Here is a 21,968-nt window from a genome sequence, read left to right as displayed (position 1 = left end):
AGCTGGTCCAGGAAAAAGGACATTTTATTTCCATAAATACTCCTGCTCTCACTCACACACTGACCACTCCTGCCCATAACAGATGGACAGAGGCGAGACACCACAGGAGGCCCAGCAGAGGCCCAGGAATGAAGGGGACTCTGAGGACCAGTGTAGGCCCTCCCTTGGCCAGAAGTCCCGGGGCCCCCAGTGGGGCCACCTGCCTCTCGCATTACCCTTGGGCCAGTTGCATGGCCCCCACAGCTGCTCAGGAGGCCTGAGAGCAAAGGAGCCAGGCCCATAGAGGGAGACCCCCAGGAGGAGGAGGAGACAGGTGGGGCTCCCCCAACTGGGCCCCCTGAGATGGTGACCACAGGGCCACTCAGAAATAAAAGCTGAGTCAAACCACACACCAGAGAGTGCAAACAGCTGGGGGTGCAGGCATCACCCCCCCCCCCCATAGTTACCCAGTTCCTATGGAGGAGGCCTGAGCTGGTCCCTGGCTCCAGCATGGCTCCAAGTTATGGCTGGGCCTTCCCATAAGGCATAAGAGATGGGCGGGGATGACCCCACCCCAGGCTGGGGTCGGGGCTGGGCCTGAGGTCCTGGCCCTTGCCCGGCAGCCATGCTTCTTCCAAGGACCCAAGTCCTTCCAGGGCCACAGCCCTTCCCTGCGGCAGGCTCCCACCTGTGGTGACGTCCCCAGCAGTGCAAACCCAGGCCCAGCCTCCCGCTGGGTTTGGCTCAGCAGGGGAGGGGATAAGGAAGGAGGGGCACAGGGGTGAGGGAAGAAGCACCAGGCACAGGGGATATGGCCATGGGGACAAAGGGTGTCCTAGGCCACCACAGCCTCCTGCCCAGGCTAGCCAGTGGCCAGTCCCGTTGCCCCCTCCTCCTCTCCCCTCCCCTCTCTGTTCTAGAGGCTCCCCCAGGTCTCGGGTGGGGGGAACTGGTCCACATCCCCCATCTCGTTGTAGGTCTGGTCGCCCATGGTGAAGAGGAGCTTGTAGCGGAGGCGAACCTTCTCCTGGGGCAGAGACGGTGAAGGCAGAGGGTCAGAGGTGGAGAGGAGGCTGCCCCCACCCCACAGCAGTGCCCGGCCCAGCCGGGCCCTCACCTTCTGGGGGTTGGCGAGGAGCAGGACCTGGGTGATAGCTGAGGGGTGGACGATGGGGTTGAACGCCGGCAGCTCCGTGCCTGAGGGGGGCTGCAGCTTCACTTTCATGACCTGTGGACAGGAGGGCAGGACGGGCACAGCTAGCCCGGCTTCTCCTCCCCATCCCGAGGAACCAAGCCCAGCCTGCCCGCCAGCTCCTCTTCTGGGGGTCCTGGGGCTCTGTCCTTTGCTTGCTTTTTACCCCGAGTCCCCAGGAAGAGAGACCCTGCTCCCAGCTGGCCCCCCATCTAGCCTGGAGTCACCCTGCCTTGAGAGGAGGGAGGTATGAGTGTCACCTTGGGGACAGCTGACTGGAAAACGATGTTGCGGATGGGCTGGGGGGCGGTGCTCAGCATGGAAACCACCACGACCAGCACGTCGGAGCGCCCAGGCAGCGGGTCTCGGGCGAAGTGGAAAAGGACCCGGAAGCCATGCTGGTCGTACACGGTCACCGGCAAGATGCTGCCTGGCAGGGGAGAGGGGCAGAGGGCCATGGGTGGTGCCGGGCCTGAGCCCAAGCACATCTGACCAGCTCCCACACCCGGCTCCCGTCAGGTCTTCGCTGCTCAGTTGGGAATGAACGAATGAACCCACAAACTTAGGTCCTCGCCTCGACCCCGGGCAGCAGTGCAGCCAGGGGTACGGACTGACGCCCAGGAAGGCAGGTGAACGTGCAGTGTGATGGCGGAGGCAAGACACCCAGCCGGGAACGGAGCCCCGTGCAGGGCTCTGCCAGTCCGTGCACGGCTGCTGGCTGGCATGCTGGAGTCAAGTGGGGTCCTGCCTCACTGTGTGACCTTGGTCTAGTCACTCTGCTGCTCAAGGCCTCCCTACTGGTAAGATGGGGCACCACCACCTACCTCCCGGGACACAGAGGTGTGACGCCCTTGGTCACAGATGGACGAGGCTGAGAAGGCTGGGCCGTCTCTATCTGTCTGTGCAGGGCCTGTGCTGCCGGGGGCCCCCTACTGCTCCTGGGCGGGAGAAGCCCACACCTAGACCTGGATCTTTATCTCAGTTTGGTTTTGTGATCTTGGGGAGACCCCAAACCTGTGTCCCGGGAGCCGGCCATCGGAAGCCTGCTGCCTGGGTAAGCCTGGAGTTTATATGGCAGTTCTGTGGCACTCTGGGATGGATGAGGAGAGGGCTGCGCAGAAAGGCAGGCAGGGCAGAAAGGACTGGGGAGAAAGGCCCACTTTCCCACCTGTCCCCCAGAAAGAGCTCCTGGAGAGGCGACGCGGTGGGTGGTGCTGCTGGGCCGTGCCCCGCCCTACTCACTGGGCTTGATGGACTCCAGGGGCACAGTGATGTTGGCCAGCGAGAGCTCAGTCTGTGTGGGCTGCTGCAGAGGCCCCAGGGGCTCAGGCGACGTGCTGTGGAGGCTGGCGGCACTGGCGCTGGGTGAGCCGCCGCTGCTTTTATTCTGCAGGTCCCGGAGCGTGAGCCGGGGGGCGGGCTGCTGCTTCTCCCTTGTTGGAGGGCGGTGCATTGAGAGGTGACTCTTCGGTGACCAAGGGATCAGGGGCACAGGGAAGGCTGGGCTTCCTGACCGTCCCTGACACCTCCCTGTCTCTCTGGCCCTGGTTTCCTCACCTTGAAATGGGCAGCTCTCTCTCCTCCCCCCACCCCTGCCCACTGGGGCTGTGTCCTCCTCACTGTTGGCCTCCATCTTTCTCAGGTGCTGGGGCGCCTGAGTGGGGCACAGGTCCTCTTTCTCTCATAAACTCCATGCCCTGTGGGACGGGCCCAGCACCACCCTTGCACCCAGTGCAGTGCTTGGCACAAGGTGGTACTCTGCAGCCACTGCTCCCAGGAACGCACTGGCACTGGGCCTCTCCCTGCCGGGTCTGGTTGTGGGACAGAGAGGGCTCCCCCCATGCCAGCCAGGGTGTGCCCTCACCACCGCACTTGTTGGGACTCCGGGGGCAGTGACTGCTGTAGCAGGGTCTTCCCCAGGAGGTCCAGGTCATCCAGACCACTGCTCGCTGGCAGGGATGTCTGAACGGGGTGCCAACTGTCCGTGCTGGGTGCTGGAGCGGGGGCGGGGGGTTCGGCGCCATTAGATGACTGTCGGGCATACAAAGGACGCAGGTGGGTGAGGTGGTGCTGAAAAGGTACTGAAAAGGAGGCCCCTTCCCCTCCCTGCAGGTGACGTCTGGGGAAGCAGCAGGGATGGGGACCACCTTCCTGCCAGGCCTGACCCCTCTCACTCCAGGGTCACTAGTGGGTCAGGCCTGGTCGGCCTGGTCTGGGGTTCTACTCTAGAAACCATCGCATTCCAGGGACCTCAAAATCACCCTCAAGAGAACAGGAGTAAGAGCCCCCACCTCAACCCGAGGGAGGCCCGAGGCTGAGGCTGGCGGAGGTGCACCTGGAGGGAAGAGGACCGCCTGCCTTCCCCCCCCCCGGGGATGGATGCCTCAGCCCTGGGGCCATCCCCTCCGGCTCATCTCCGCTCATTGCCCTCTTGGCTGCCTGACCCAGTTGCTCTGCTCCAGGATGGGTCAGGCTAGTTCCGGGCCCTCCTACCTGGAAGCTGTTCCATCCAGCACCATCCAAGCTTGGGCCTGAGGGTGGTGTGGGGTCACTGAGGCCTGGGGGGAAGCAAGAGAGACATAAAGGGGTTGGATCCCTGAGCAGAGGCGAGAGAAATGGGGCTCCTGTGGGATAAGTTGGGGTCCCTGGATCCTCCCCTCCCCCCTGCACTCCTTCCTCTGAGAGGCTCAGCTCAAAGGGGAAAAGCCCACTTCAGCACTTTCACAGGGAGCCAGCCACAGAGCAGAAGTAGGAAGCTAACATCCCAACAGCCCATTCCCGGCCACACATGCTTCCTCTGTTGCTGCTCAGAAGCCAGTCAACTACAGATGTCAGGACTTCCATCTGCACCCACCAGCTGGCAGCTGCTGCTGATGGTGGTGGGGAGCGGTGCAGGGAGTGGGAGACACCGAGTGGGGTTCCTGATCCAGATGGCCAGGGGGCAGCACCCTGCCGACTGACTGGAGGGATGCCCTCTGAGCGTCCACAGGGCGCTGTGGTACAGTGAACGGGGCCCTGGGCCCAGGCCGAGCCCAGAATCGGAGCAGCCAGGGGCAAGGTGCTGGCTGGGCAGTAGTGGCCCCAGGTGCACAATGCAGGGTGGGCTGGGGCAGACTGTGCAGACCCCATCCGCCTTGGCACGCGCCAACAAGGCTGGCTCACAAGGCCAGAGAGAGCTGTAGGCCCTGTGAAGGCTGCTGATCGGTAGAAGGCAGCAGGTCACCAACCAGTCTGACCTCTGCCTGCCCTGAAGCACACTCTGGCCAGGTTCACCCCAGACTTCACCGGCAGAAGACAAGTTATCCTGTTTCTAGCAAATCCTGAGTAAGCGGGGGCCAGCCTGTGCCAGGCAAAGGCAAGGCGCAGGAAGCTGTGGCCACCGGCTCCCTTCCGCTGGACACACCTCTGACCCACGGTGGCAACCGGTAACATTTCCTGCGCCCCCGATGTGTCAGGCACTTCAGACCTGGGTCTCACTTAATCCTTAAACCATCTTACAAGGCAGGAATGTGGTTCTCATCCCTCTTTTAGGGATGAGAAAACAGATGCCCAGAGGGGTTAAGTAATCTGTCCAAGGTCACAGAGCTGGAAAGTGGCCAAGTTTAGACTTGGACAGAGCATGGCCTACTTGCTGGAGTTTGAGTGCAGCTCTGCCACTGAGCTGTGTGACCTCTTGCTGGTGACAACCGCCCTGTGCCCACCCACAGCAGCAGCACCCACAGCAGAGGACTGCTGTCATAAATGAGCCGGACCAGACGCAGGGCCTGCACAGTGGTGCACGCCGTCTCGGGCACACAGGAAGTCCTCACTGCCTAGCCTGCCCCACCCCTCCCCTTCCTGCTGCAGAACCGTTTAGGAAAAGCCCCCTTTGTGGTCCCGAGGCTTCCTCTGCTCCCAGAGCTGGGCGGGTGCTGCCTGGCACTGCTGGTTCCTGTTCCCACATCTCCTTTGCCTTTGAGAAGAAACCAGAGGAAGCTGGAGGCTCAGGCCTCTGCTGAAGCGACAGGGGACAGGAAGTGCACAGCACACCTCGCTTCTCCCGAGGTGGCTTTGCCACAGCCACTCACTGGGGGCTAGGCCACGCACAAGCGCCCCGTCAGTGGCCGCTGCCCTGGCTGTCTGGTCACTGCCGCCCTTCCCGCTCTGTGAGGCAGGGCGGGGCCTCTGGCTCTGAATGAGGAGGGGCAGGTGGGCGTGTAAGCGACCCTGCGGGCAGACCCTCCTAGGAAGGGTATGCTGACATGCCCAGAGAGGGGAACTGAACCTGGCCCACTGTCCCCCTCCTCTCACTCCTCACCCCAAGTCCCCATTCCCTTTCCTCCAGGGCGCAGGAGGCTCCGAGCGAGGCTTCAGCACGGGTGCCCTCTCTGGGCCTTGCCTCGCATCCTGTGACAAGGGGAAGCTAACAGCACCACTTCCTGGGATGGGGAGGGAGGCTGGTCTGAGGAAAAACAGCGCAGCAGCCGTGGCCAGGCAGCTCTGAACCCGGCTGGCCTGCCCGGGGCCCCGCACACCATTGCTACCTCGAGCCTGTCAGGTTTGGTTTTACCTCCCAACCAGCTCAGAACTCAGTCTGACTCTGGCTTCCAAGTTAGTTTCCCAACATATCCTTCAAGATTTCTTTGACAGAGCCTGCCCACGTCTCCATTTTTATAACCTCAGAGTAGTACGAGGCTGCTATTATACTCTCCTGCTTCTAAGCTCTAAAAGCTGGAAACCCCAAAACTGCTCGGCAGGCTGGGCGCCTTCTGCTTCTCCCCCAGGGGCGAGCCTGGTTCCGGCAGCTGGGAGCCCTGACCCTGTCTTGCAGTGACAGGCCGGGCCCAGGACCAGCGTGGGCCACAGAGGATGGGGTGCTCTGGCCTCAGGTTCCCTGGAGCTTCTGGGCACTTCAGAGTTCGCCCCTCTTCCTCAGAGGGTGGGGAAATGGCTGACCTCTTGCCTGGGCAGCATCCAATTCTAGGATCCCTGCTGCAGGGAAATCTGTTCCCCGCCAGAGCCTGGGTATTGCTGGCATATCAGGTTCGGGGGCTGGCCAGTCTCACCTGTCCGACCTTACACAAGCTCCTTGATTTCCTCCAGCCTGAGCTTCCTCAGCTGTGAAATGGGCCTCCAGCCCATCCCCCACGCTCCACAGCGCTCAGGGGAGGACTCACACGCTGACCTGACCAGGCTCTGCAAGCAGCTGGGCACGGGTGCCAGCCCCGCCTGCAGCTGAGCCCGCCCCCGCCGGGCCCGGCCCATCCTCACCCAGAGACATGAGCTCATCATCAAGCAGGGAAACGGAGGCGCTGGGCTGCTCGGGGCTGGCCTGGGTGACAGGGCAGGTGGGCACGGCTGGGTAGGTGGTGCCTGAAGGAGGGAGATCCAGGCCTGAGAGGTCCAACAGGGCCGAGGTGCTCCCTGGGGTGGGAAAGGAGAGTCAGGCAAGTCCTGGGGGAGGACGCTCAGGTTCTCAGAGTCCCTGGGGGTTGAGGGGCAGCTGTCCCCCGACCCGTCATGACTCTTCTGCTTCCCCCTCCTTGGCCACATGGCTCTTGCCCCTAAATCTGCCCACCAAGCCCTTTCCTTTGCACCGTGGTCGGCAAACTGTGGCTCGCGAGCCACATGCGGCTCTTTGGCCCCTTGAGTGTGGCTCTTCCACAAAATACCACGGCCTGGGAGAGTCTATTTTGAAGAAGTGGTGTTAGAAGAAGTTTAAGTTTAAAAAATGTGGTTCTCAAAAGAAATTTCAATCGTCGCACTGTTGATATTTGGCTCTGTGGACTGATGAGTTTGCCGACCACTGCCTTAGCACATGCATTCCTTCTGTCTGGAACGGATTTGCTTCTTCTCTCTACTTGGTGAACGCCTCCCACCCTTAAGGCCCTGCTTAAACTCTACTGCTGCTACATAGTGCCTCCCCCACGCTCCCCAAAGGGCCAATTCCAGCCTGTTCTGTGGGTCCAGAGCTGGCGTTTTACCCTATTGGATCAGCCTGTTTGTGTGTCAGACCCTCCTACCACTTCTGACAATGGGACTAAGCCTTGGGGTGTCACCCAGCCCTGCACCAGAGGTGCCCGAGTTGTCAAATAAAAGGTCTTCCTCCTTCTGCCTGTCCTTGCCAAACCCTCGGCTCCCTGCTTCGTCCCACACCCAGACTTCCACTCCCCACAGCTGCAGGCGTGGCACTGCCTCTCTCCCGGGGGCTCTCCCCATCTTAAGGGGCCAGGGTCACCCTGGCGGTCACTGCTACCAGCTCTGGGACCAGTGCACCACCCTAGACTCTGCCCCCTCCAGCCTGGTGGGCCCCTTCCCAATCTCCTGCGCCTCCTCACCAGGGATGGAGCCGGCAGCGGCATCTCCGTTGACCTCCTCGCCCCGCACCAGCTGCTTGTACAGGTTGATCACCTGGGTGAGGTTGTCGTTGGCCTGCAGGATCTCCGCTGCAATGGGCAGGAAGGGAGAGGCCAGTGTGAAGGAAGGCGGGGCCTCTGTGGGGAGATGAGCACCCCACATCTGTCCCAGCCCTCGTGAGGGAGTGGCGCGGCGGGCAGCCCATCTCATCTACTCAGACCCAGGCCCTCGGTCACTCTTGTCCACTGCTCCCTCCGCACTGCCCCGTGCCGGCCCCTGCGCTCAGTGCGTGGCCCCCGCTCCAGGCCTCCACACGGCTCTGCTGTCGATAGCCCAGAACTCTGCATGCTTCCTCCCTTCCTGCCTTCAGGTCTTCTCCCAAGTCACTTTGGGGAGGCCTCCTCTAATCCCATCCCCACTAAGCAGTCCCTTCCCTGCTTGTTTTTCTCCATGTCTCAGCACCACCTGACAAACTGCCACTGCTCACGTCCTGGGCTTACTGTCTGTCTCCTCTCATTAGGCTACAAGCTCCATGAGGTTGTGGCTTGTGTCCATTCTGATCACTGCCACATCCCTGAGGGCCTAGAACAGTGTCTGGCACACAGTAGGTCCTTGTCAGTATCACTCTTGGGGAGACAGGGCTTCGAGGGATCTGGACAGTGAGCCTCTTGGTGGAGACCAGGTCCCTGGCCCATGGGAGGCGCTAAGTGAGCTCCCGCTGAATGAAGCGCTGAGATGGTACCCTGACCGCTGATGTGGTAGCAGAGAATAGGATAAGAACCAGACATGTGGCCCTGGCAGAAGCCACAGGCTCAGCTCTGGACCTGCCCAGCCTATGGGATCTGCTGTTTGTAGCCCTTACCAGGGAGGCAGTCTGCAGGGAGAACCAGCTCTACCCTGGTTCTGCCTCTGTTCTGTGATCTGGGAAAGTCACTCCGCCCCTCTCCCCCGCCCCAGCACTAGCTGTGAGATGGCGCAATTTTCCCTCCTGTGCAGCTTGTGGGCAGTAAATGAGGTGTCTGTGAAGGGGCTTGGCCCGGAGGGTCTCTCCAGGATATCAGATCAGCTTTCTCTTCCTTCTTCCTCAGCTAGGAGAAACCCAAGGTCAATGCTGGAGAAAGGGGCCCCCTGGTGGTAGCTCCTGCTAACTGCAGGTACTCAGCAGGCCCTGGGAGAGGAGGGGGACGGAAGTAGAGGGATGAGCCAGCTCTGCCTGGGGCTCACCTAAGGCCTCGTCATTGTCCTCTGTGTCACTGGCCAGTCGGAAGAGTGTGGGTCGCATCCGCTCACAGCGCTGGTACAGTTCCTGGGGGCAGTAGGGTGGGCAGGTCAGGGCTGCAGGGTCGCTGAGTGGACTGGGACAGGGTGGAGACAGGCGCACCTTCATAAGGTCCTCACTGCTCTGGGCTGCAGCACCGCCCTGGCTGTGGCTCATCACCATCTCCGTCAGCAGTTTCACATTGTTGTTCACCTCCTCAATGGCGCTCACCCGCTTCGAGATCTTCTCCATCCGCTTCTGGTCCTAGGGAGGCATCGGCAAACGCCCCCGAGAGCTGGGTCAGGCCCAGCCCCGAGCCAAGCACTGCCCACACTACTCTGTTCCCAGTGCCTGCTGGCTGGGTGTCAAGGCAGACACTGCTAAGAGCCCCTCATGCCCAGAGTAGGGGACTCTGGTCCAAGAAGCCCTCAGCCAACCCTCCTCATTTCCTCTCCTCCTGCCGGTGCCCCCTGGACCCAGGTGTCTGCATGGGCCCCTAAGAACTTCCTGGGCCTCAGCCAGAGTCTCCAGGGATGGCCCAGGAATCTGGGTCTCTAACACACTTGCCAGGTGGTTCTGGAGGACCAGGGCCCAGACCTGCGACACCTGTGGTTCCACATGAGCCTTGCCTTCCTCGTGTTTGTCTCTTGAAAGGAGGTTCCGGTACTTGAGAGTGAAAGACCTTAAAGGTCATCAAGTGCATCTGGAAACTAGTGCAGTGACCCCTGCCAATGTCGTTAGTCCTGGTCAATGGACGGGCACTCCAGGCCTTGAAAGGCCCCTGCAGGAAGTGCCCCTGCTACCCAGGCCAACTCTTCTTCCTACCCACGTTCCTCCCTTGGGGCATGAGCGGTGGGCTTGTGCCGTGCTGTCTCGGGATACATCCCTCTCCTTGCGAGGGGCCACCCTGGACTGGCGCTTGGCTGTCAGAGCAGGCAGCCCGACTTTAAGAGACAACCCAGAACTTCTGCCCTCTGGGTCTCTAGACTGCAAACTTTTCTGAGGACTTGTCTTTATCAATAAAAAAATGTTTCCGCATGCACCCACGATATAGGTATACAGATGGTTCCCAACTTAAAATGGTTCAACTTACGACTTCTTTACTTTACGAAAATGATATGCATAAATTACATGATAGTCAAAAATAGGCTTTGTGTTAGACGATTTTGCCCAACTGTAGGCTAATGTGTGTTCTGAGCACGTTTAAGGTAAGCTAGGCTAAGCTATAATGGTTGGTAGCTTAGGTGTATTAAACACTTTTTCGATTTAAAACATTTTCGACTTACAATGGATTTATGGGATATAACCCCATTGTAAGTCAAGGAGCATCTGTATTTATTTATAAATTAAACATACATTATTCTCTCTCTCTCCACACATCTCTCTCTCTCTCTCTCTCTCTAAATGTAGTAAAGCTTAATTTATTTCTAATTTTTATGGAAAAGATCCACGAAGATGAACTTGGCTGCTGGGAAATTCTTCCCTCTACACCAGGCGTCCTCAAACTACGGCCCGTGGGCCACATGCGGGTGTTTTTGCTGTTTTGTTTTTTTCTTCAAAATAAGATATGTGCAGTGTGCATAGGAATTTGTTCACAGTTTTTTTAAAACTATAGTCCGGCCCTCCAACGGTCTGAGGGACAGTGAACTGGCCCCGTTTAAGAAGTTTGAGGACCCCTGCTCTACACAGTGGACCTGGCTCAGCCCACTGGGGTCCCCGGAGTCAGTCAGCTCTTTCACTGCTGTGACCGCCCTTTAGCTGGGTCACTACAGAATCCCTCCTATGCACACCCACCCCACCTCGCAGCCCAGCTGAACATCTTCATGCCCCCTCCTGCCTGTGCTCTGGGCTCGGCCATCACCTCTTGCACCATCTCCTTGATGAGTTTGTTGGCCGCTCGGAGGTCCTCCGGGTGGGAGCTCTTCAGCAGGCGGGCCAGCATCTGCGAAGACAGAAGGGCATGACCACGATGACAGGGAATGGGCCTGGGGTCACGTGCTGGCTCCCCACTTCCTGGCTGTGGGATGTTATCTAAGCTCTCCATGAAATGGCGAGAATCTATTGACACCTGATGGGGTGGCCACAGGACAACTGAGACACTGCACATAAGTGCTCCCCACAGTTCCCGGCAGAAATAAATTCTCAACAAATAGCGCAAAACATCCCATTATGGCTGTTAGAGAGCCTTTCTGGAAAGGTGTACAAGAAGCTTAGCTGTGGTTACCCTCTGGGGCGGGGCGAGGTAGGCAGGAGCTTTTACTGTGTATCGTACCTCCCGTGCAGTTTAATTTCTTGCCCATGAACACATGCTTCTTTTACAAAAAGCTGATGAAATTATCATTCAATGGGAGAACAGCATAAAGCTATGCAAACTCCTGGGCAACCTCTGAAATGCCCTCAAACCAACCCCACGGACACCAGACACTCTTTTGTGTTTACTGAATGCGGGGCACCGTATGGGGAGGACTCAGCACGCAGGAAGTGCTCGAGAAACGGTGCCTGTCACCCCCCACATGCTCATCTTGAGCCTCTGCTTCAAGGGCAGGGCAGCCAGGGGTTGGAATTCACTGACCCCCAAGTGGGCCTTAGAACCCTCGGCTACCCGTCCTTGGAGCCTCACCTTGGATTTCTCCTCATCTTCGAAGATGACATTCTTGGACCGAGGAGGAGGATGGGGAAAGATGGCGTCATCTGGAAGCTTGGGGTCGGACTTGACTATCCCTAGAGTAGACGGGTGGTGGGAAGGCCGTCAAAAGGGCCCAGGCCCAGGGGCAGGGGGTGTGACGGGGACGTGGCCAGATAAGCACAGAAAGGACGGTGGAGGGCAGTCTTTCTCCGGCATGCTGGCTCTAGACTTGGGTGGGCCAAGGCCAGCCCCTGACCCATCACATTGCATTGCATGGGGAAGAGTTTGGGCACCCATATTTTGAGGCCACTCCATGGGAGCCACTCTCTGAAGGGAAGCCTGACCCAAACCCACCTTCTCTCCACCCAAGCTAGCCTCAGGCAGGGCAACAAAAAGGCTCACTGGCTACGCTCTTGAGGAGTTATAAAGGGCAGACCCATGACCTTGCTGCCAGAGCTCCAAAGGAGCGGGAGCCCAGGGTGGGAGTGGGAGGCGCGGCCAAGCCCAGGTCCAGGGCCTCACCCTGCTTCTTGAGCATCTGGTAGGCCTCGGCAATCTTCACTTCCTCGGGCAGGCCGACCGTCCAGCTGTAGAGCAGCTCTAAGATCTTGTTCTTCACCTTCTCTGATGTCCGAGAGCCCAGGTACTGCAGAGACCAAGGGGAGGGGAAGGCCCTGATGTTGGCTGGCTGTCTCCCCAGAACTCCCTCGGAAACCTGGGCTCCAAGGCCCTCACATCCCACCCAAGCAGCCTGGTACAGACGGACCTCACCTGCTAGCTCTGTCACTCGCTAGCTGTGCTAACGCTGTATGCCTCAGTTTCCCCACTGTTAAGTGTGGGTGGTAACAGCGGCACCACAATGAGGATGCAGAGCTTACATGGCTAAGGCAGAGCCCAGTGCCTGCTCAGGTAAGGTTTAACTCTGTGACCTCAGGAAGGAGGAGCCACCGGACTGACGAGGGCAGGGGCAGCTGTGGACATGCTCGGCCATGGACCCCACTCAGCCCCCAGCCGTACACTAGGCTAAGGGAACTGGCTCTCACATGGAACTGGCTCTCACATGAGAAGAATGGGGGGCCAGCAGGATCATTTAGCCACTCAGGTCAGCAGGTCTGAGTGAGGAAGGGCGAAGGGGGTAGGGCTTCACCCAAGGGGCACCAAACATGTTCATGACCCATGGGAGGACTCCTCGGGCAAGCTGGGGGTGTGGTCCATCTGGAACCAGCAGGCTCCATCACTCAGGGTTGGGGCCTCAGCATCCTAGGCCTCAAGGGAGCCACTCTTGTGAAGTGGGGACAGGGAGACCCTCCACTACAGACTCAGGTGGGGCGCCATGGCCAGGTCTGCAGGGAGAGATCTCAGAGCCAGAGCAGCTCGTGCTGGGGCAGCTGTGTGCACTCCCTGCAGCTGTCCGCCCCTGAGTACCAAGCAGCTCCAGGGCCAGCTGCCATGTCAGCGGAAGCACTCTGCCTGGAAGTCAGCTGCCCCGGACTCAGCGGTGTGAAGGGGCCAGGAGAGGGTCTGTGCTCGTGCTGGTGGGAGTTCTAATGGGGGCCGAGGCAGTAGGAGCGAGCGCCCCAGGAGGAGGCCCCAGGAGGAGGTGCAGTCCGTCACCCGTCGGCGGCACAGGGCTGAGCTTGGGCTGGGAGCACCCACCTTGGGAGACACAACCTTGATGAGCTCGTTGAGAAAGCGGAACTTGCCCACCTCATCGTGGAACCTCTTGCCGCAGCTCTTCATGCATGTTTCCAGCACCTGGGGGGAGGCGGGGTGCGGGGACCCCGGGGAGGGTCAGAGGAGGCGGCCCAGAAGGGAGAAAGTGACTTGTGAGGACAAGAGGGTTCGGAGGTTCAGAGGCCCTGAGACTGATCACCACCTCCTGGCTTGGCCATCTCGATGCCACTTGTAAATTATTTTCTTACTATATTCCTTTGATTGTTTTTTTAAACTTAAATAGGCACCATCTACCTTAGCCTTATTCTAAGCTACATGTCTTTGAAATTAGAGGACTAGTGTGTATTTGAGAAAACAAAACAAAAAACCTAATGTGTTAAAAATAAAGACATAACTATTCAAAGAAAACCTGTTTGTCACTACCACCTAAAGCAGCTTGGGCACAGTCAGCTGCGATATGACCCGTGCTTGGGGGCTGCAGTGCACCTGGTGCTCCTCTGCTATTGGCACAGAAACCTCGGCCTGAGCCCAGGCATCGCTCCTTGTACTCCTGTGTCTGGAGATCACTGATGGGCTGGGCCGGCTCCGCAGGGCACCTGGGAGCTTTGTAAACACGCAGACTCCTGGATGCAGGTACTGTAGTTCTGATCCAGCAGCTCTGGGTGGTATGTTTAACCAGCCTCCTGGGGAACCTCTGGACCAGATGACCCTAGGGGGCTTCCTCCCCACAAGAGACCTACCTGTGCAGGGTCTGGATAGGAAGCCAGCCCACTGGTTGCTGTGGGACCCTTAGGGGATGGCCCAGACCCCCCCATTCTAGGCCATCTTGGCACAACTCCCTTGGGCCCTGAAGAGTCTGATGGGACCCCAAAAAACCTCAGTCTTGGCCTCCCCTGGTGCTACCCACGTGATTGGCGGATGGCCAGCACCCTCTTTCCTCTTCTCCTCACCGTCAGAGCCTGAATCGCCTCCCACTCCTGCGGGGACTGGATCTTGTGGGCCAATAGCCGGGTGGCAAGTGGAGGCCTGGGTGAGAGGAAGAGACAGAGCTAGAATAGCAACACAGCTCAGGCACCTGGGGGGGGGGCGGTGAGGGAGGGCTGCCTCACTACCCTAAGGCCGTAGCCCTCAGTGGCTTCTGCAGGGCAGATGCAAAGGCCCAGCTCCCTCTCTGGATCAAGGGCAGGGCTGGAGACTGTGGCATGATGGGTAGGGCCAGGCAGGGAGTGCAGGCTGGGACCTTCAAAAGGCGTGAGCTCAGCCGCTTGGCCAGCTTTACTAAGAACTATGACCTGCCGTGTCCTTGGCTTAGCATAGACACAACTATGGAGAGATGACCACAGCCTTCAAGGGCCCAGGCTGGGAGCAGAACAAGACAATGTACCAGGAGAAAGGGGCAGACATAGCTCCCTGGGAACTCAAGGACATTCTAGAGGAAACCAGAGCAGCTTCATGGCGGAGGCGGTGGTATCGGCTACCAGACCCTAAAAGACCCGTCACTAGTGACAGTAACAGCTAACATGCACTGAGTGCTTATGGGGTACATGGTGCCGCACAAGCACTTTCCTGCCTAAGCTTCCTAAGAGCCCTCTGAGGTGGGCGGCACCAGCGCCCCACTTTACAGTTGAAGGAGTAGAATCTCAGAAGCATTCAATTACCTGCCCCACTAACAGGGGAGGGGAGTCGCTCGCCCCCTAGCAGTCTGACTCCAGAGCACACGTCATGCTGTCTGCATGGCCTCCCGAAGTGGGGCGCTGCACTGGGGAGGAGCACATTGAGCTGTGCTCCCCAAACTTCAGCATCACCTGGGAACCCACTAACATATCCACCCTAAAGACCCCTGCCCGGCATCTAGTCCAAGTCTAGGGGCAGCCCCAAAATGTGCATTTCCATAAGCTCAGGACTACCATTTTCTCTCTGTGAGATCTTGGGACAACTGCTGAATCCCCATAGCCTCAGTTTCTTCACCTGTAAAATGGGCCCAGCAAGGCTCACCTCAGAGATAGGCTCATAAGCAGCACTCAGTACTGCGTGCCCACTACTGTCATTAATTTGTGAGCACATTAGCCCTGGCGGGTAGCTCAGTTGGTTAGAGCATCATCCAATCCACCAAGTTCAATTCCTGGTCAGGGCACATATAAGAATCAACCAATGGCCCTAGCCGGTTTGGCTCAGTGGACAGAGCGTCGGCCTGGAGACTCAAGAGTCCCAGGTTCGATTCCGGTCAAGGGCATGCACCTTGTTTGCGGGCACATCCCAGTAGGGGGTGTGCAGGAGGCAGCTGATTGATGTTTCTAACTCTCTATCCCTTCCCCTTCCTCTCTGTAAAAAATCAATAAAATATATATTAAAAAAAAAAGAATCAACCAATGAATGCATAAATAAGTGGAACAACAAATTGTTGATTCTCTCTCCCTAAATCAACCACTAAATAAAAAAACATTTGTGAGAACATTAAGAATGGAAACGTCTCTGCCCGAGGCTAGCGTCTGCGGTGCGCACAGCAGGTACACAGCGGATTCTGTTGAGTGTGAGCAAAAGGGGGAGAGACCACCTACCCCTCAAAGTCCTGGTTGAGTTGCTCACAGAAGCCGTTGATGCTGGCCCAGTTCAGCTCCTTGTTGAGGGGGTTCGTGGCTCTGTCTGCAGGAAGAGAGAGGGCCCGTGTGGCCTAGCAAAGGGATCCCTGCCTCTCTCACTCCCTACCCCAGCAGCAGGGACTGGTCAGTAGGGGGCAGGGTGTATGACTGAGCACACAAAAAGGCCAGTTGCCACAACTTCAAGGCCCGAGTGCTGATGTTTCAGTCCGGCCAGAAGGAAGCCTGTCCACTGGCTTCCCCTTTCGGCTGCTCCCTGAAGAGCCCCCACTTTTAGAGACTGTCCTACTCCCCACTGCCCCGCCCCTACAGCTGTATGTCTGCCATGCCCACACTCCTGATTCTGCTCCTGGAAATAGTGTCCCCACGATTCTCATGAAATGTATGCTCAGAGGAGATCCAGAAGCAGGAGAAAAAGAAACACCTAGTTCCTCCCTCAGGAGCCTCCCTTGCTGGCAAGTGGGCCAACGGAACTAGGTTCTCAAACAAGGAGACAGAGGGAGGCAAAGGAGCCGCAGGAACTGGAGAGGGGACTCGGTAGAGCCCGGGGCCAGGGGAGGCTGCCTGGGAGAGGCAACACAAAGCAGGGAGTGGAGGGAGTTACCAGGCTGGGTATGCACGCCTCCGAACAGCCCCAGGGCCGTGGGAGAAGAGATGTAGGTAACTGAGCACCGGGCAGAGAATGACGGGCCTTGGTAAGGAGTATGGCTGAGGTATCACCTCCTCCAGGAAGTCTTTGCTAGCTCCCCCTCATCCTCAAGTTGGTATTGCTGCGTCGGCTCTTTCTCCTGTGTCCCTCAGCCCTGACCTTCACCATCGGCCCAAGCCTGCCACTGCACCACATCCAGCTACTTGTGTCCATGCCCATCTCCTCTGGGAAACGAATGAATGAGGGCTCAGCTGTAGGCAGGCAGGAGTGGTAAACAAGGCCACACAGTCACCTCCCTTAACGCCAACATCGGTTACACAACCACCAAGTAGGTCACAGAACTTCCCCAGGCCTCCGTTTCCCCATTTGTAAAGCTGGACTGAAATACAGACTGATTTGGGATGACGAAATGCTTTCCACAGGACAAAGCTATGGGGCAGCCAGAGGCAGATCTTCACTACTTCCCCAGAGCCTGTCTCCAAGCTTCACCCTGTCCTGGCCAGTTCTGCCCAAGCCTGAGCCAGAGCTGTGGAGGGAACAGAGTCCAGGAGGTGGGCAGGGCAGGAGCTGTGGACAGGAGGCTGGAGACCCAGCCCGTGGCAGCTGCCCACGGGGGCTCCTATGCTGTGGGAGGTGGAGCCCTGGGGGCCTAGTGACTGGCAGCCATTCATTCAATTCATATTTATTCGATAAACACTCTGCGTGCTGGGGCCACAGCAGTGAACACGACAAAGCTCCTGCCCTCCTGGAGTGCACAGGCCAGCAAGAGACACTGACTACTCAGATAACAGCCCACACAGAATACTGTATACTGCTGTAAGTGCTATGAAGAAACACAGCACAGAGAAGGTATAGAAAGGGGGGTGGGTGGGAGGCTACTCTCTGGTACAGCTGAGCAGGTATCTGAAGCACTTTCTCTCTGGGTATAAATCTGTTCCAGGAGCCCTCCAGTCCCTTAGAGAAATGAAGTCCTGCTGACCACCCAGGGTACCAGGAAGAGACACCCCCCCCCCATAAGTGTGGCCATCTACTCTGCCTCCTAGCCCCCCAACATGGCCAGAGGCTGGGGAACACCAGTCTGAGAGAACTGGGCTGGCTATTACCCACTCAATGACACCCGGCTGGGGGGGAGAGAGGGGCCCTGAAACAGGAAGTCCCTTCCAGTGTCAGACATGTGAGTCTGAGTGTGGACAGACAGGCGGGTTCTAGAGACGGCTCCTGAGTCAGAAGCCAGCAAGGAAGCTGTGCAATCATGAGACATCAGCTTTCTCCCCTGCATCTTTCTCAGAGCGAGGGCCTCTGGGTCCGAGGAGATCTGACCAACTTCTCTGGCCCTGGCCCCACCCCCAGGCCTATTACCTCTGGGAGGAAGGAGAGGGCACCTTCCCTGGCAGGAAGCAGGGAAGAACACCTCCAGGGAGGTGTGACTTTACCCTGTCACTCCAGTGGCGATAAATGTCATCATTTACCCATCGGAAGCTACTTTTAACCTCTAATCAGCCCAAGGGAAGAGCTTACAATTTTGCTAGGGCACAAAGGGAATGAAATAGAGGAAACAACGTAGGTCCCAATTTATTGGGGTCCAGCCTACTGCCAAAGCAGGTGTCCTGATTCCTCTCTGTTTCTCAGGTCAGACTCTTTGGTCTCCCAGAAAATTCCCATTGTTGCTAAACCTGACATTGTTTCATATCATCAGACCTCAAGTCCTTCAGCCTGTCACATCTGTCAGCCAGGGGCCTGCCCATCCCCCCAAGTTGCTGCCGCGACCTGGACACTTGTGGCGTTCTGGAACAGTCTCCATGGTGGCTGAGTGCCTCCTTTCCACTCCCTCCCTTTCCCCCTGCCAGACTGACACTGAAACTTCCCACAGGATGGTGTGGTTCTGGGGCTAACCTCAGGGGTCAACTCTGCTCACCCCTCGAAGCTTCCTGCTGTGCCCGAGGCCAAGGCGCTGAGCTGAGCGTAGACCCAGAGGCCTCCCTGAGGCCCTGGCACAGACATGGGTCCAACACTAGCCCAGGGAGAAGCAACCCACAGCTTTCTGGGGCAGAGTCCAGGAGCGGGGCTGTGAGAGCCAAGGATGTCAGCAATGTAGGGTAGGGAGCTCAGTGGAGAGCTCAAGTGTGAGGGGCTCAGAAGCCTGAGCAGTAGGAAGCAGTGTCTGAAGCTTCAGAGAAAGGGGTGCAGGGACCTTTGGAGGAAGTTCAGCAACAGCTGGGAAAGGAGTCTTGGGTGGAGGTGCAGAGGCTGAGGGGCTGGGCTGAGGGTAGTGATAGAAAACTCGAAATTACTTCTGGACTACGAGATGGGCCCTTTCAAGCCTGTAGGGTTTGGGGGTTTCTTACTGTGTGGCCAGAGCTTGGGGGATCAGATGAATCAGTGGGTCCTCCCTTCCTAGGCGAGGGAACCAGCAAATCTGAGAAGTTGCAAGCTCAAGGAAAGGACAGGAGGGAGTCAGGGCATGCAGGACCAGAGAGTGGAGGATTCGGGCCCCAAAGCGAGCAGGGTCCTTTCCTCCCGGGTGTGAGGTGCAGCCCTGCGCTCGCTTGCTCCCTCCCGGGACCCAAGGAGATGACTCGGTGGAGAAGTCTGGGCCTGAGTGGGTCGGAGGCTGCTTTCTCCGTCCCGGGGCTGCTGGGCGCAGAGTCGGGCGCAGTTCACTCTTCCCCGAGGGTTGCTGCCCAGGGATCGGGTGGGTAGTCAGTCCACCCAGTTGGTGGGGTCTTCCTTCATCTCAGGGTCGGAGGCACCGGTTCGGGGTACCGCCCCTCCCGGGACCGGGGCGGGGCGTGAGGAGGGGGCGCCCCGTACCCCGCCCCCGCCGGGAAGGGACCCGCCTCGGGCCCCCGGTTCCGGTTCCGGCCCGGCCCGCGCCCCTCCCGGACACTCACTGATTCGCGCCTCCAGAGTCTCCGGCTCCATCTCGGCCTCCATCCGCCACGGGCCCCCAGCCTCGGCACCGCCCCCCGCCCCCCTCGGCTCTCGCGGGACCTCCTCGGTACCACCCTCCGCCGATTAAAGGGGCAACGTCCGCCCCGACGCGCAGGAGCGGCGCATACGAGCGCTCGGTAGCATAGAGATCCGCGCGAGCTCCGCTAGAGCGTCACCTGCCCTTAACCCCTCCCCCAAGGGGCGTGACGTCACGGCGGACCCGCCGCCTGCCTTCTTGTTCGCGCGGCGCTCAAGCGGGAGAGAAAGCGGAGGAACTGGGGACTGAGGGCGGCACCATGGAAACCCCCCGGGACGCTCTAACTCGTCCTGCGTCACGGAGATGCCTGTGACCGCGTCCAAAAGAACGTCCTGCGGCCATGTTTCTGAGGGGCTCCGAGGTCACTTCCGGGACTCTGAAGTCACACCGGGAGCCCTGAGCGTGTACTTCCGCTTATTGCCAAAGTGGGCGTGTCCCTTAAAGGAGCCAAGTCGCTCGTTGGCTGCCAGACTACTGTGAAAGTCAGGAGAAAGCAAAGTTTGTTGATTGCTTGCAGTGGTCCAGGCATTGTTCTAAGCTTTTTTTTTGCATATGAATGCATTCACTTCTCCCAACAAACTCATGAGCCAGATAGTTTGCCTGCAGTCACACAAGTGGCGGAGCCTGACCTCAGCACTATTTCCTGCATTAATTCTGCAATCATTTGTTGCACTCTGCATTTCCTTTGCTCTGTGACGGACGTTGGAAAGGCAAGGCCAGGTATTTATTACACAGTGTGATGGGGGAAGCCCACGAGGTATAGGTAACACTGGAGGAGCCTCTATCCCAACTGGGGGTGGGGGATGAGGGGAGTCTTGTCTGGGGAGGGTTCACAGAGAAGCTTATATTTAACTTCAAGACAGATTTAACATATTCCAGGCAGGCCAAACCAAACGTTTCAGGGCACACAGGGAGAAAGTATGGATAATTCAGGGAATTGAAACTATTTCAATACGGCTCCAAAGGATGTTGGAGGTCCTGTGTTTAGATTTTTTTTTTTTTTTTTGGTAAGCTATGTGGAGGTGTCACAGGTGGTGACAAAATCAGGCTTTTGTTTTAGAGATGTCCTTGTGGCAACAGTGAGCGGAAGACCCTGGTGGGAGCTAGTCTGAAATCAGGTAGGCAGAATAGCAGACTTCCCAGCCTCGGTGCCTTTTCTCCCTCCACTGACGACCTCCTCATCTGCTTTCCCACCCGAGGCCGGGACGTCCGGGGACGTCACGCCCAGGGGCGTCCGGTGCCTGGCTCTCCTGGGTCTGGTTGCAGTTGGTCGCTCCCTGGCGGCCCAGCGGGGAAGCGGCCCGGCCCGTGATGCCCTCTCCAGCCACGCTGTGCTCTAGAGGGTTGGAGAATCTGGCCAGTCCAGTTCTGCTCGGCTGCGGCTTTGAGAACGACCTCGATTCACCTTGCAGAACGGCAGACCTCAGCTGGGAGATGGGGAGGGGGCGGAAGGGCGGGGTTTGTGATGGGTCAGTTTTTTCCCTAAACTCAACCATTCAGCTGACTAGGATGGTTTTTTCATTTCTTCTCCTCAGGCCATTGAAGTTACACAGGAAAGTAATATGTAAGTTTATTGCATTTCTCAATAAAAGTTGTAACATCTTATGAACTTAGAGCACTTTTCGTTTGTTTCTTTTTTTTTTTAAGTATATTTTCATTGATTTCAGAGAGGAAGGAAGAGGGAGAGATAGAAACATCAATGATGAGAATCATTGATTGGCTGCCTCCTGCATGTCCCCTACTGCACAACCCCAGCATGTGCCCTGACCAGGAATCCAACCGTGGGTGACCTCCTGGTTCATAGGTCCATGCTCAACCACTGAGCTCACCAGCCAGGCATCGTTTTCTTTTCTTACTAACATGAATTATTACAGAAATAAAACAACCACAATTACTGCATTGGTTTGGGGCATAGACACTGTCAGGAGTCACTTTTTGAAAACAGCAGAGATTTCATTTCACCTGCGTTCAAATTCTGCCTTCACTGCTGTCTAAATCCAATGGCCCAGGGCAAGCCACTCTCAACCGCCCTGTCTCTCAAGCTTCTCATCTGAAACCTGGTCGTGAGACTTCAATGGGAGGGTGTCTGCAACACACGATCCCTACTCACTCTCTCTGCTGAACTTTTCCCCTTAGCACGTACCTCCGCCTTTCATCTTCGTGTTTTTATCTCTCTCCCCAACCAGAATGAAAGCTCCATGAGGATAAGGCATTTCACCTGTTTGGTTCGCTGACGTGTCTTCTTTTTGCTTCTTCTTTAATTGTTATTTATTGATGAGAGAGAGAGAGATCAGTTTGTTGTTCCACTTATTTATGCATTCATCGGTTGATTCTTGAATGTGCCCTGACCGAGGATTGAACCTCAACCTTGGCATAACGCACCACACTCTAACGAACTGAACTACCTGGCCAGGGCCCGTACAGGTATATTCCAAGTGCTGCAGAGGAGGGCAAGATCAGTCACCGTTGGGGCAGCGGGAGGGGTGAGAGAGAGGAGGCGCCCTGGAGCAGGGAACTAAAGAAAAAGGAAGAGGAATTTGCTCCCTAAGATGAAGGGACAGTGTGTGGGAACCCAGGAAGTATGACATGCTGGAGGGGAAGGTGTGCGTGGCAAGAGAGAGCCGAACTCTGTGACCTTGGGCAAGTCACTTCACCTCTTGAGTCTTAGTTGGCGGAGGATTAGGGCTAA

At 57.7% G+C, this 21,968-nt stretch overlaps 1 protein-coding gene across 4 annotated transcripts; it reads right to left on the bottom strand.

Moving 5' to 3' along the window:
- Positions 1–6: 6 nt before the first annotated feature.
- Positions 7–19,304, bottom strand: GGA1 (golgi associated, gamma adaptin ear containing, ARF binding protein 1). 4 transcript variants are annotated; one of them, XM_008144651.3, is made up of 17 exons: positions 19,203–19,304; positions 15,624–15,708; positions 14,016–14,091; positions 13,048–13,146; positions 11,914–12,037; positions 11,386–11,486; positions 10,627–10,707; positions 8,889–9,029; positions 8,732–8,813; positions 7,489–7,596; positions 6,422–6,574; positions 3,665–3,729; positions 3,036–3,202; positions 2,414–2,604; positions 1,432–1,601; positions 1,097–1,207; positions 7–1,006 (listed from the first exon to the last, which is right to left on the bottom strand). In XM_008144651.3, the coding sequence occupies exons 1-17, from the start codon at positions 19,243–19,245 to the stop codon at positions 896–898; spliced, it is 1,908 nt and encodes a 635-aa protein (XP_008142873.2). In that variant the 5' UTR covers positions 19,246–19,304; the 3' UTR covers positions 7–895. The 4 variants fall into 4 exon arrangements, with proteins under 4 accessions (XP_008142873.2, XP_054575473.1, XP_054575474.1 ...); XM_054719498.1 differs by having other exon boundaries at positions 8,732–9,029; XM_054719499.1 differs by having other exon boundaries at positions 6,422–6,523; positions 8,732–9,029.
- Between the last annotated feature and the right edge of the window lie 2,664 nt (positions 19,305–21,968).

This window comes from Eptesicus fuscus, chromosome 7 (genome assembly GCF_027574615.1).
Source record: "Eptesicus fuscus isolate TK198812 chromosome 7, DD_ASM_mEF_20220401, whole genome shotgun sequence".
Taxonomy (NCBI): Eukaryota; Metazoa; Chordata; class Mammalia; order Chiroptera; family Vespertilionidae; genus Eptesicus; species Eptesicus fuscus.
This window is presented reverse-complemented; position numbering and strand designations above follow the sequence as displayed.

Bases quoted from the DNA above. Each gene is read 5' to 3' on its own strand.
- GGA1 (XM_054719498.1), bottom strand. From the start codon at position 19,245: ATGGAGGCCGAGATGGAGCCGGAGACTCTGGAGGCGCGAATCA. The intron at 13,147-14,015 runs GTGAGGAGAAGA...GCCTCCCCCCAG, and splicing joins AGGCGATTCAGGCTCTGACG to GTGCTGGAAACATGCATGAA. The intron at 12,038-13,047 runs GTGGGTGCTCCC...TGGTCTCTGCAG, and splicing joins TCAAGGTTGTGTCTCCCAAG to TACCTGGGCTCTCGGACATC.